Source organism: Microcaecilia unicolor, chromosome 8 (genome assembly GCF_901765095.1).
Source record: "Microcaecilia unicolor chromosome 8, aMicUni1.1, whole genome shotgun sequence".
In the NCBI taxonomy this organism is placed as follows: domain Eukaryota; kingdom Metazoa; phylum Chordata; class Amphibia; order Gymnophiona; family Siphonopidae; genus Microcaecilia; species Microcaecilia unicolor.
The window spans coordinates 10,939,609-10,954,224 of NC_044038.1; the positions used below are offsets into that span (position 1 = coordinate 10,939,609).

Here is a 14,616-nt window from a genome sequence, read left to right on the forward strand (position 1 = left end):
AGATCGGAAATAAGCAAATGTTGGTAGATGACAGTATATAAAAGTGAAACATCAAAGCATTTCAGTGACAGTCTAACAGGATGGGGGTGGAAAGGTGAGAGAGAGGGAGATATGCATGGAGACAGGAGGGTGACAAACAAAGCAGTACATTTCTTTGGTTTATAATGGGCTAGAAAACCCAGATCTTTGTTTAAGTCCTGTCTGATGGGTGTCAAAATATTTAATCATTCTGACTTCAAAGGCCTTACGTTCCTGTATTGTTTTAAAGTTACCTTTCAGGAATCTTACTATGAAATCACTGGTACAGTGTTCTGGTTTTGTAAAATGTTGCTCTATTGCTTAGTTATTCCTGATTAATTAACTTAACTGTATGGTACTTGCAAATTAATTAATTAATTTCACTTCGTCGATAAGCAAGTACAGTGATACCTCGGTTTTCGTTGATAATCCGTCCGAGAACAATCAATGAAAACCGAAACAGACGAAAATCGAGGCAATTATTTCCATATGAATCAATGTAAATCCAATTAATTCGTTCTAGACACTCCAAAATACATACCAAAAACACATTTTATAGAGAATAAATATAGTCCCATGATGGAGCTAAAGGGAAAGGGTTAACTTGTTAGCAAGGGAAACACTTAACAGGGAAAATGAGATTTGAGCATATGTGATTTTATCTTGCGTGTGTTGCGTTAGACGCGCGGTGTGATGCTCACACAATGAGAAACAATGCCACAATGAGCAGGAGACTGCGTGGGTCGCCCTTTGTTTTCACAAAATTAGCAGCGAAGTCATGTGGGCACACCAACGAAATCCAAGGCAACCGATGAAATCCGAGACAAAAAGTTCACTGAAAAAATCAACGAAAACCGACGATAACCGAAGTCAACGAAAACCAAGGTTTCACAGTATAGTTTACTCTTGAAATGCCTTATATTTTAGATTATTGGAGGAAAAACCTTCAGATGCTGAGCATCTGAAGTCTTTTCCTCCAATAATCTAAAATATAAGGAGTTTCGAGAGGAAACTATACTTGCTTATCGACGAAGTGGAATGAGTTATTCCTGAACATTACCGCCTCCTACAGGGCTGTTCCCTACTCTGGATCTCAGAAAATTTGGAGGGGAGAGTGGGGAGGGATAGGCAGGTGAGCAGAAGTATCCAAAATGTGTGACATTTATAGGAATGGGAATGTATATTTGAACAAAGACAGAGCCAAGACCTAGGTACATGGGGAGTAGAAGATCACCTGGTACTGCTGCTGTGAAAGGTGAAGGGTCATGGACTTGATATACCAAAGTGTTTACGTATTTCATGCAGGCATTTTCTCTGTCCCTACTGGGCTCACAATCTGTTTTTATACCTGGGGTAATGGAGGGTTAATTGACTTGCCCAAGGTCACAGGGAGTTGCCCTGGGAATTGAGCCCAGTTGCCCAGGATCTCAGCTCACTGCACTAACCATTAGGCTATTCCTTCACCTAGGGTTACCATATGTCCGGATTTACCCGGACATGTCCTCTTTTTGAGGGCATGTCCGGGCAACTGGGCAGGTTTTGCCAATCTGCCCGTTTGTCCGGATTTCTGGACAAATGGGCAGGCTGGTGGGCAGGCCGAACGGGCAGATTGCTAGCTTCCCCTCCCTTTACTACTGCCCTGGTGGTCTAGTGACCCCTTCCGCCTTCGGGGCATGCATCCTTCCTGTTCCTGATCCTTGGCGCCGATTCAAAATGGCCGCCGAGAGTTGAAGTGACCTCGCGAGACTTCAACTGTTGGTGGCCATTTTGAATCGGCGCCGAGGTTCAGCAACAGGAAGGATGCATGCCCCGAAGGCGGAAGGGGTCACTAGACCACCAGGGCAGTAGTAAGGGGAGGGGGGGCGACGGGGTATGTGACAGGGGGAAGGGGAAAATGACGGGGCGGAGTGAGGGTGTGTCGGGGTGGGGCGGGTGTGAAAGGGGGCGGTGTGTGTGGTGGTGGCGGGGCATGTGTCCTTTTTGGGGGACAAAATATGGTAACCCTACCTTCACCCCAACGGTTCATTTAATCACTCTGGGCAGAGGCTTTAGACCCGCTGCGCTACAGAACTCACCATGAGCCAGCTCAAAACTCTGCACCGTCTGCCTAATCTTCATGTTTTTATTTCTTGCAGGGAAAAAGAAAAAGAAAGTAATAAGAATAGAGGTTCCCATGAAACCTCCAGTCTCCGACCCAGCGTAAGTTATTACACGGGTAGTTTTCTCATTCGTGGTTTAAAGCTGTTTAAATCTTTTTGGTTTGAGAGGCCTTGTTGGCTGCCATCTTGTGCTGCTTGGACAGGAAGGTTTGTCCCTTCCTCTTACCCAAGAGAGGGAAATTGTGATCCCATGTGGTGGCGCTTTCCCCGTCTGCCACTACCGCTATCCCAGAGCTGCCATGGGAAGCATCCGCTGCACCCCCGGCCCAGAGGGCTAAAAGCTTCCATCGGCCGTAGTGTGCTCGCCTCTGCTATAAACGCACAGAATACAGCCTAACTCTCTTCTTCCTTCACAGACCTCCGAGGAACCTGGACTCGAGAGCCTTTATCACAATAGGAGAGAAGGTAAGCTGAGGAACTGTACTTCAATGCGTTTTCCAGGCCCGTTCTCCCTCAACGGTTTGGTTCCCAGGACACCATCTTGTATCCCTGTGCCAGCTTTCTTCTAGGCCTCAGTTTAAAAAAAAAAAAAAAAAAACCAGTTGAAAACCTGGTTGTTTTGTAAGGCGTTTTCTTGAGGGGAGGGTTCTCAGGTTTTGCAGGATATTGGGTAACTATTTGATTGCTGTGTTTTATGTGTTATTTTATGAGCGTTTTATTGTACTTTGCTTACTTGTTTGGATAGGCAGATTATAAATGTATTAAGTAAATCGGAAAGAGTGCGCACGACCAGCTCTGTTAATGTGAAATTTCTCTTTCAGCGTTTCTGCACCTTCCTCGGGGTGGGGGTGGGGGGGTCAATGCTGATATGAACTGTTGATTTCACATACGCAAAATGTTAAAAGAAGCAAACGTATTCGCAGTCCCAAGTATGAAATGTTACCTCAAATCAAGAATTCATATCGACATCGATCCATGAGGCAGTTGTAACGATGCCGAAACATGGCCCGTGTCGGGTCTGTTGCAGGGGCGTAGCCAGACACCCAAGTTTGGGTGGGCCTGGACCCAAGGTGGGTGGGCAGCACTCCGCCTTGTCCTACAAGTAATTTGGTTTCTCCCCCTCTCGCCTGCATGCCGTATGGTCTTTCAAACATCCCCTCTCCCCCGTATTCCTTTTAAATAGCAGATTTTCACCGGCAGCAAACAGTTGTTGGGAGTTTTGGGCTGGTGGGGCTTGGGGTCCCTGCCAGCCACATTATAGGTGTGCTGCTACTGGGTGGGCCTGAACCTAAAGTGGGTGGGCCTGGGCCCACCCCAGCCCACCCTTGGCTACGCCACTGGTCTGTTGACCAATGAACTCTTGGTCGTTCCAGTCTTGAAAACTCCTTTGTGCTTCTTTCTTGTTGCTGCTATTTCTGTACTTCTCACTCTCTCTTTTGTGGCCAAATTTCTCTCTCGCACATTCACTGTGGATATCCTGGAAATACGACAGGCTGTGGCCATCCCTAGGACAGGTTTGGGAAGGCTTGAACTGTGGGTACAGCGGAAGAGTGGCTTTGTCCTGCTGTTTAGGGAGTGAACCATATAGGGGGTCAGCTGCTGTGTATGAAAGAAGAGCGGGATTTGGGGGTGATTTGTGTCTGATGACCTTACGGTCTCCAAACAGGTAGAAGAAGCGACGGTCAGAGCCTGAAGGATGCTTGGGTGCATAAGGAGAGGAAAAAAGAGGTGATAGTGCTCTTGTATAAGTCTCTGTTGAGGCCCCATTTCGAGTACTGTGCAATTCTGGAGACTGCACCTACGGAAAGGTATAAACAGGATGGCGTCTGTCCAGAGGGCGGTCGCGGTCATAAAACATATAGGGACAGGCTTAGGAACCTCAACATATATACGCTGGAAGCAGGGGCGTAGCCAAACCTCACGGTGGGAGGGGGCCAGAGCCCGAGGTTGGGGGCACATTTTGAGTGCCACACCCCCCTCCCACCTTGCCTCCTCGCCCACCCCCCACCGCCTCGCCTCCTTGCCGTTTCCCCTCCCAAACAAATTCCTTTGCTTGCAGGGGTCCCCAACCCCCGCCAGCCGAAGCCTTCTTCAGCGCCGGTCTCCTGCGCAGCTGCGTTCGCTGCCCTGCTCTTCTTTCCTCTTGCTCCTCCTGTGCATGCTCCGCATCAGCGTGCACAGGAGGAGCAAGAGGAAAGAAGAGCAGGGCAGCGAACGCGGCTGCGCCAGAGACCGGTGCTGAAGAAGGCTTCGGCTGGGGGGGGGGGGGTTAGGGACCCCCAGCCAGCCAAACCAGGGGCCCGGTCGAAAATTTGCGGGGCCATAGCCCCCCGTAGCTACACCCCTGGCTGGAAGACAGGACGGAGAGAGGAGATATGATAGAGACGTTTAAATATCTCAGGGGCATTAATGTACAGGAAGTGAACCTTTTTCAAACGAGGGGAATCTTATGAAAAGGGTGGTGGATGTGTGGAAGGGCTTCCTGGCGGGGGTCATGGAGATGAGGCGTGTGTCAGGATTTAAGAAACCGTGGGATGCCTTAGGAAAGGAAGAGTTAGTGGTTACCGAGGATGGGTAGACTGGATGGGCCATTTGGCTCTTATCTGCCGTCGTATTTCTGTGTTTCTATGTAGAGTTTATTTCCTCTTCTTGCATTCATGTTTCCAGCCTTCCTGATGCCGCCTTCCAAGCTCTTAACTCTTAAGGATTTGAACTGGCTGTTTTAGACTGAGTGTAAACGCAACTGTTTTTTTTTTTTTTGTGCCCCCCCTCCCCCCTTGGGAAAAGTACTGTCCTGCTTCTTCCATAGATGATTGAAGTGTGGCGAAGAGCGGATGGCGTTGATTTGAGTAATGGTTTCCTCAGTTTTATTTATTATGGGATTGCCTAGTGACCTGATGAAAAACAGACTAGAAATGGCTTGCCAAGTCCGTCCTCTGGCTTCGAAATCTTCTGGCAGCAGTGCAAAGGAATGTGTGCAGCAGGCCTAAGTATAGCTCCTGTCCTGTCTGGGATCTGGCACTGCATTCGGCCATTTACCGTCTAATCAAGGCAGGCTGACTTGAAGGTATCGTGAACAGGCCCGGCCCCTCTCCGGTCATGTGTTGCTTGGGGATAGGATGGTACTTGACTCGCACGCAGTCAATAGTTAACCTCAATGCTTGAATCCAGCAGACGGTGAAGGAGAGGGAAGTTCTCCTGCATTTCACATAAGGGAACTCTCACGCACCAGAAAGAGCACAGTAACGTGACGGCCGTGAAGATGGCGAGACTTGTCCTGTGTGCCAAGTTCTCTAAAGATCGGGGAGCCTGGTTTGTGGCCATCTGATGCTGTCACTGCATAATCTATAACTGAGCTCATAACCGTCGCACAGAACAGGTGCCGGGCTGTGATTCAGCCCCCACTGCGGGATCAGCAGCTCTGCAGTCTATAGTTCACATTGCTGATAGGATGAGGCGACATCCCAGGTATAAGGGAAAAAATAGGAGGTGTGTAATGGGAGGATGAGGGCTGCCGCAGATTTTTAGAACTGGATTTTATCTTCTCTGACCACCTCTTCCTATATTCTCAGCCTTTCCTTTCCGAGGCAGGATTGCATTTAAAGCAGGAGTAAAAAAAAAGTGTCCTAATTTGTGTTTTCTTGAATGTACTTGTAAAAAATCAAAACAGTAATGCAGTAATCTAATGATTACCAATGCATCTGCTGTTAAATGCATGGCAAGATCAGAATAAAATTATGTGCTGAGCCTTCTTGTTTTACAAATGGTAGCAAAATTTTAAAAACCTTACTGTCATTTTTAAATGCAAAAGAATGAGACGAGAGTGCTGTGGTCCAGGTAGGGACACCCGAGCCAGCCCTACTTACCTCTTCCCCCTTTGAATTCAAAAGTGTTTAAAAATAAATGGTCAAACACCCCCCTCCCCCCAATTGCAAAATTAAGATGATGGGGTCCAGCATTCCGTCAGCACCCTAACTCATCCTAAGGTCTAATTCTTGGAAGAGGGGACTGGAGCAGTCCCCTTTCCCTCCTACTGCAGCCCCCATCTAGTTAAGTTTCCTAATCCATAACGGTATTTTGTGATAGCAAAGACTGGACGACACGGGACGAAACGCAATTTTCTTGTCTGTCTTGCTTCTTTGCACATGTGATGCAAGGAGAGAGCGAACGTAAGAATAGCCATATTGGGTCAGACCAATGGTCCATCTATCCCAGTGTCCTGCTTCCAGCAGTGGCCAATCCAGGTCGCAAGTACCTGGCAGAATCCCAAAGAGTGGCAAAGACTCGGGAATCCCGAAGAGTGGCAAAGACTCCATGCTTCTGATCCCAGGGAGAGGTAGTGGCTTTTCCCAGGTCTACTTTAACGGTATATGGATTCTTCCTCCAGGACAGGCCCAGTATGTCATGTTTTCCAGAGCTTAACTACAGTAATACCTCGTTTTTTTGTTGACTTTGTTTTCGGTTTTCATCGATTTCCCCCCCCCCCCCCCCCGCGAAAAATTGTCTCGGATTTCGTCTGCGTGCCCACGTGACCTCGCTGCTAATTTTGCGAAAACAAAGGGCGACCCACGCGTTCTCCTGCTCATTGATTCATATGGAAATAATTGCCTCGGTTTTCGTCGGTTTCAGATTTCGCCGATTGTTTTCGGACGGATTATTGACGAAAACCGAGGCATCGCTGTATTTTTTTGAGCGAAAAAAAAAATATTTTCTCCTATTTTCTTTCAAATGTGATACTACGTAACTTCATGGAGCGTCCCCTCATCTTTGTATTTTTTGAAAGAGTAAATGATAGTCATGCTTACCTGTTCCACTGTACTCTGGATTTTGTAGATTAGGCTCTGTTCCCCTCCAGATAGTCCTTGATGCCAGCTAAGCTCTTGGGGTCAGGCACTCGAACCAGGGCTTACAAAAAGTAGTGTCTTTCTGAGCTGGGCGTGGGCCCAGGCCTGGACTAAAGCTTGGCACTGATTTAGCTAGTTAGCCAATTAAATTACACTCATTGTTATAGAATACACTTTGATTTCCACATGGAAATTAAGGCATGATATATAGAATTTGGAGGAATGTATATATTTATTACATTTGTACCCCGTGTTTTCCCACTCAAAGCAGGTTCAATGCGGCTTACATAGTAACAGGGATTACAGAGTATTGATGAAGAAATATACCGTATTTTTCGGACTATAAGACGCACCGGACCATAAGACGCACCTTTTTCCCTCCTCTAAAACCTAGGTGCTCCGGTGCGTCTTGTCCGAATCCCTCCCCCCGAGTTCGGGATCGCCCTCCCCCCGGCCCTGTCACCACTTCTCCCTACTCACGTCACGCGATCTTCCCTGGTGGTCTAGTGACGTCGGGGCAGGAAAGAGCCCCCTCTTTCCTGCCCAGCGCGCTGCTCTCCGTCCTTCTGTATGCTGCCTGACGGTCTCGGCGAGATTCAAAATGGCCGCCAAGAATTGTGAGTAGGGAGAAGTGGTGACAGGGCCGGGGGGAGGGCGGGCGGGCGATCCCGAACTCGGAGGGAGGGAAATCTCTACCTTCGGACTATAAGACGCACCCCCCATTTTCCTCCCAAATTTGGGGGGAAAAAAAGTGCGTCTTATAGTCCGAAAAATACGGCAAGTTAAGTATATCAGAATAATAAAAGAAATAATTAGGTAGAGATGGGTAAGAGTGAAGGCAGTAGAAGAGGTATGATCAAGGGTAAGTGAGCATCAGAGGAGGGGTAGAGGAGGCGGAGGGTGATGGGACAAGGGATAAGCATAGGGAAATTTGGTGGGAGAAGTAGTCTAGGTCAATGTCGTTTTCTCCTGGATATGTGATGGGTAGACGGGTTCTTTGGGTAGGCTTGCTTGAACAGATGGGTTTTTAGTGATTTCCGGAAGGGTTTCCCCGAAAATAAGACACTGCCTTATATTTATTTTTCCTCCCCAAAACGCACTAGGTCTTATTTTCGGGGGGATGTCTTATTTTCTGGGAAACATCGGTCGCCCCCACCCGAGGTCGCCGGGCCCCCCCTCCGTCGCTCCCGGCACTAACCTGAAGCTCCTTTCACCTTCGCAAGTTCAGATTCGGATTCAAAGCAATAGCGCAGCAGGGCAGACCTCTCCTTCCTTCCGTGTCCCGCCCTCGCCTGACGTAACGTAACGTCAGGTGAGGGCGGGACACGGAAGGAAGGAGAGGTCTGCCCTGCTGCGCTGCTGCTTCGAATCCGAACTTGCGAAGGTGAAAGGAGCTTCAAGTTAGTTCCGGGAGCGACGGAGGGGGGGCCGGCGACCTCGGGTGGGGGGGGGGGGCGACCTCGGGTGGCTCTCGGCGGCCCTGCTTAAAAAAAAAGTTTGGTAGGTCTTACTTTTGGGGGGATGTCTTATATTTTAAATTTGCAGGAAAACCCCGGAAGGTCTTATTTTCGGGGAAACACGGTAGTCACTGATTGATCGGATAGTTTGAATAGTGATCCTAATTTCATTGTAGCATAGTGATTATTGTCCGCATTGTTTAGGAATAGTACACAACTTTTTGTTATCACATTTCTTCAGCAGATTCCGTGCCTCCTTCAGAATGCGCGTCTCGCCCCTGGCGCTCTCTAGTTACCTGTGTCCTCTGCTTTTCTCTTTTTAAATAATTTTATTTATGCATTTTCAATATTACCTTCATGTTTATACAAAAGCAAGAATATCGAAATACATTGAGTAACAAAATTATTCTTTTCCGTAAGGTTAGAGAAAAAAAAGAATTAATATATTGACCACAATGTGGCCTCTGCTCTTCTTCACTAACTTTTCTGTTACTCTGGAACAGTTTTTACGTTGTCTTACTTTCTTCTCTTTTGTTGCTCCGTCTCCTCTCCAGAACTTTGAAGTGGAGGCAGATGACCTCGTGACCATTTCGGAGCTGGGCCGCGGAGCCTACGGGGTGGTGGAGAAAGTGCGGCATGCCCAGAGCGGGACCATCATGGCGGTGAAGGTAATTGACAAGGGAAACAATGTGGCTCGTTGTGGAGCTCTGACCGGACGTGATTTCTGGTCAGAGGAACCTGGAAGCTCTTCACACCAGGGGGCAGAGAACACTTGACAGAATGATGAGGCTTTGATGATTGATTGAAGGTGGAATTTCATCTTCATAAAACAATCTGATCCCATTTCAGTGTGTTTTTTTTTTTTCAAAGATGTAATAAACTTTGCATACATAAGAAATGCCAAAGAAAGACAATGTTCAAATATTTTATATCACATTAGTTGTTCGTCTAATCATGAATTGATAATGAGTGTGACTGTTGGGCAGACTGGATGGACCATTCAGGTCTTTATCTGCCGTCATTTACTATGTTATTAGCATTATAAACAGAAAACTCCAGCCTCCCCCCCACCATCCCTTCCTCTCCCCACGAATACAGTGGCACGTATAGAGCATATCTCACTATCAGCCTTAGTAAACAAGGGTGCTACCTCTCATGAAGAGGGGGTTCCAGATCTCGTTTTCCGTTGTTCATAAAGTTTCCAAGTGTCATAAAATCGTCCTTCGAGACAGAGGAGGTTGGGTAGCTTGTTTCCACGCTTGTGCCCATTTCAGTGATTTTTTTTTTTTTTCATGTTGCTGCTTTTCTTGTCTGGGCTTTGTGTCAGGACCGCACATGGATACGTAAGTGGGGGATGAGGTGAAGAACAGTTAAGAGATGACATTACAAGATGATTCAGCATGTCCAGCTGTGAACAAAAATCAGCCTTTCATACAAACCCCTGACCTGGCCACTAGGTCAGGGGTTTGTATGATCGAGCAAAATATTTTCTAATTGTGTGAATACCGCCAGACTTCCACTGGCTTCCCTCCCCTCCCCCACCTTTCTAGGATCTGCGGCAGAAGCGGGCAGAGTGCCAAGACTTGCGTAAGTTAATACGGACACTGTTATTCCAGACCACTGCATCAATGGAAATGACGCTGGGTTAACCTTACAGTCCTTAACTTCAGCATCTAGGAAATGTGCCGGAGCATCTTAGCACTTCCGTTAAGCCGTGCTCTGATATTGCACCAGGATGTAGCTGCTTAAGCAGAGCTGCTGCCAGCGATGGAGAGAGAGCACCCTCGTTGCTTTTTCAATCTTTAGGAGCAATTTTACTCTTCAAAAAGCTTTGACTTTGTATACGTTTTTGGTGGGATTGTAGTGAAGTTCCCAGCAGTAAGCTTTTAAACGCTCTGGAGAACATTTTTCTTCACCCAACGCATAATTAAACTCTGGAATTCGTTGCCGGAGAACGTGGTGAAGGAGGTTAGCTTGGCAGAGTTTAAAAAGGGGTTAGACGGTTTCCTAAAGGACAATTCCATAAACCGCTACTAAATGGACTTGGGGAAAAATCCACAATTCCAGGAATAACATGTATAGAATGTTTGTATGTTTGGGAAGCTTGCCAGGTGCCCTTGGCCTGGATTGGCCGCTGTCGTGGACAGGATGCTGGGCTCGATGGACCCTTGGTCTTTTCCCAGTGTGGCATTACTTATGTACTTATGTCCTCTACTTGGCTCACTTTTATTACATAGTGATTTAACCTATTGTGATGTCATAGTGGCTCATTCCACCAATAAGAGCCAACCTCATTAGTGATGTCACAATGGCTTGATTGTATAGAATGTTTGTATGTTTGGGAAGCTTGCCAGGTTCCCTTGGCCTGGATTGGCCGCTGTCGTGGACAGGATGATGCTGGGCTCGATGGACCCTTGGTCTTTTCCCAGTGTGGCATTACTTATGTACTTATGTCCTCTACTTGGCTCACTTTTATTACATAGAGCAGTGATTTAACCTATTGTGATGTCATAGTGGCTCATTCCACCAATAAGAGCCAACCTCATTAGTGATGTCACAATGGCTTGATTGTATAGAATGTTTGTACGTTTGGGAAGCTTGCCAGGTGCCCTTGGCCTGGATTGGCCGCTGTCGTGGACAGGATGCTGGGCTCGATGGACCCTTGGTCTTTTCCCAGTGTGGCATTACTTATGTACTTATGTCCTCTACTTGGCTCACTTTTATTACATAGAGCAGTGATTTAACCTATTGTGATGTCATAGTGGCTCATTCCACCAATAAGAGCCAACCTCATTAGTGATGTCACAATGGCTTGATTGTATAGAATGTTTGTACGTTTGGGAAGCTCGCCAGGTGCCCTTGGCCTGGATTGGCCGCTGTCGTGGACAGGATGCTGGGCTCGATGGACCCTTGGTCTTTTCCCAGTGTGGCATTACTTATGTACTTATGTCCTCTACTTGGCTCACTTTTATTACATAGAGCAGTGATTTAACCTATTGTGATGTCATAGTGGCTCATTCCACCAATAAGAGCCAACCTCATTAGTGATGTCACAATGGCTTGATTGTATAGAATGTTTGTACGTTTGGGAAGCTTGCCAGGTGCCCTTGGCCTGGATTGGCCGCTGTCGTGGACAGGATGCTGGGCTCGATGGACCCTTGGTCTTTTCCCAGTGTGGCATTACTTATGTACTTATGTCCTCTACTTGGCTCACTTTTATTACATAGAGCAGTGATTTAACCTATTGTGATGTCATAGTGGCTCATTCCACCAATAAGAGCCAACCTCATTAGTGATGTCACAATGGCTTGATTGTATAGAATGTTTGTACGTTTGGGAAGCTTGCCAGGTGCCCTTGGCCTGGATTGGCCGCTGTCGTGGACAGGATGCTGGGCTCGATGGACCCTTGGTTCTTTTCCCAGTGTGGCATTACTTATGTACTTATGGCACGCAATCCTATCCAAAAAAAGCAATTTATAACATTTCTATTAAATTTCTGGCGTTATTTATTTTATTTATTAGGATTTATTTTCCGCTTTTTGAAGGAATTCACTCCAAGGGCGCAGCCAGGCAGCAGATTTTGGGTGGGCCTAGGCAAGAAGTGGGTGGGCACCAAATGTTCTTCCCCCCCCCCCCCCCCCCCCCCCCACGCCAAAAAAAATATCTCAGCTGGTGGGAAAATGCTTCTCTCCACCTTGGTGGTCTGCAGCAGGCATGGGCTGAAAACTGAGCATGCGCAGGTGCCGGTATCTTGGAGAGTAGCGTTTTCGTTACCATCAGGTAGAAGTCTTCAGCTGGCAGAGCTTGGGATCCCTACCAGCTACCACTAAACATGTGCTACTTGTTGGGTGGGCCTGAACCCTAAGTGGGTGGGCCCTGGTCCACCCAGGCCCACCTGTGGCTACGCCACTGATTCACTCAAGGGGGGTGTACAGCAAGGAGTGGCCTAGTGGTTAGGGTGGTGGACTTTGGTCCTGGGGAACTGAGGAACTGAGTTTGATTCCCACTTCAGGCACAGGCAGCTCCTTGTGACTCTGGGCAAGTCACTTAACCCTCCATTGCCCCATGTAAGCCGCATTGAGCCTGCTATGAGTGGGAAAGCGCAGGGTACAAATGTAACAAAAATAAAATAGATACTATTGGAGATTCTACATGGAATGTTGCTACTATTGGAGATTCTACATGGAATGTTGTGGTTCTGCATGGAATGTTGCTATTCCACTAGCAACATTCCATGTACAAGGCTGCGCAGGCTTCTGTTTCTGTGAGTCTGACGTCCTGCACGTATGTGCAGGACGTCAGACTCACAGAAGCAGAAGCCTGCGCGGCCACATTGGTGATCTGCAAGGGCCGACTTCTACATGGAATGTTGCTAGTGGAATAGCAACATTCCTTGTAGAATCTCAAATAGTAGCAACAGTGGAGGAGTGGCCTAGTGGTTAGGGTGGTGGACTTTGGTCCTGGGGAACTGAGGAACTGAGTTCGATTCCCACTTCAGGCACAGGCAGCTCCTTGTGACTCTGGGCAAGTCACTTAACCCTCCATTGCCCCATGTAAGCCACACTGAGCCTCCCATGAGTGGGAAAGCGCGGGGTACAAATGTAACTAAAACATAAGCAATAGACAGTTACAGCGTTAAAAATATTCAAACAATACAAAATATGGCATAATATGCTACATTACATTAGTAATACATAGATATTAATGTTACATTTCCATTCCCCTCAACACCTTGAAATAGGTTCAGAGTGGATTACGATACAAAATATTAACCAGTCTACAATACTGGGAGCTCACAATTTTAAAATATTACAAATTCGCATAAGATCACAACCATAGCATTAATATCTAACTGGAAAACACATTTTCTAAATAGATTAGCGTTTAAAAATTTATGAAAAGTTTAAATATTATGTGTGAGATTTCACCAAAATTGGTAAAGAAGTCCAAGTTTGAGAAGAAAGCTGTAAAATATTTTTTTACATAAGAACATAAGAGTAGCCATACTGGGTCAGACCAATGGTCTGTCTTGCCCGGTATCCTGTTTTTCAAAATGTGGCCAAGCCAGGTCACAAGTACCTGTCAGAAATCCAAATCGTGGCAACATTCCATGTAGAACCCCAAAGAATAGCAAGATTCTGGAATCCTAAAGAGTGACAAGATTCCATTCAGAATCTCAAAGAGCAGCGACATTCCATGTAGAATCCCAAAGAATAGCAAGATTCTGGAATCCTAAAGCGTGGCAACATTCCATGTAGAATCTCAAATAGCAGCAGACAGAAATTTGTGTTAAAATCCGTGTTACCTTCTCTTTTCATAATGGTTTGTATCCAAAACATTTCAAATATATCTCTAATCTCACTAGAGAAATGATGAACTGCTTCACACAGCAAGTCTCGGTGGTAAAACTACAACTACCCGCCTGGTAAATTTCACAATTCAAGTACCTGAATATATAGTAAATGTAAACCGCTTTGGTTACATAAGTATTGCCATACTGGGAAAGACCAAAGGTCCATCAAGCCCAGCATCCTGTTTCCAGCAGTGGCCAATCCAGGTCACAAACACCTGGCAAGATCCCAAAAAAGTACAAAACATTCTATACCGCTTACCCCAGAAATAGTGGGTTTTCCCCAAGTCCATTAACTGTATATGGACTTTTCCTTTAGGAAGCCGTCCAAACCTTTTTAAAACCCCGCTAAGCTAACTGCCTTTACCACATTCTCTGGCAACGAATTCCAGAGTTTTAGAAAGCGTAAACAGACGCTTCACATCTACCCGTTCAACTCCACTCCTTATTATGTCACAGAAAGGTGGGCTTCACTCTTTTTATCCCAGTACTGATTGTAACTGGTAAATGAGGCTGCCACATAGCAACCCAAAGTGAAAAATGAGACTGGTAAACATCACTGAGGCTCCTTGACCTGCAAGAAGGAAACATCAATACTGTGCAGCGAAGATTACTCGGAAAATTACAGACAAAGCTGCCGCTGCCTCTGTTCTAGCCTTTCTCGGCCTCGACCCCGCCGTAATGCCTCTTCTTTCTTTCTTGTGCAGAGAATCCGAGCCACGGTGAATTCTCAGGAGCAGAAACGGTTGCTGATGGACCTGGACATCTCCATGAGAACGGTTGACTGTTTCTACACCGTGACGTTCTATGGGGCCTTGTTCAGAGAGGTGAGATCAGGAAACGGGTCT

The 14,616-nt window shown here is 46.7% G+C and overlaps 1 protein-coding gene across 2 annotated transcripts in view; it reads left to right on the forward strand.

Moving 5' to 3' along the window:
* The window catches only part of MAP2K3 (mitogen-activated protein kinase kinase 3), a 65,763-nt gene that overhangs the window by 38,712 nt on the left and 12,435 nt on the right, over positions 1-14,616 (forward strand). For both annotated transcript variants that reach the window (XM_030211031.1, XM_030211030.1), the window contains exons 2-5: positions 2,154-2,217; positions 2,534-2,582; positions 8,973-9,086; positions 14,476-14,595. In XM_030211031.1, the coding sequence (XP_030066891.1) occupies positions 2,154-2,217; positions 2,534-2,582; positions 8,973-9,086; positions 14,476-14,595 (347 nt within the window). The remainder of the gene's footprint in view (positions 1-2,153; positions 2,218-2,533; positions 2,583-8,972; positions 9,087-14,475; positions 14,596-14,616) is intronic.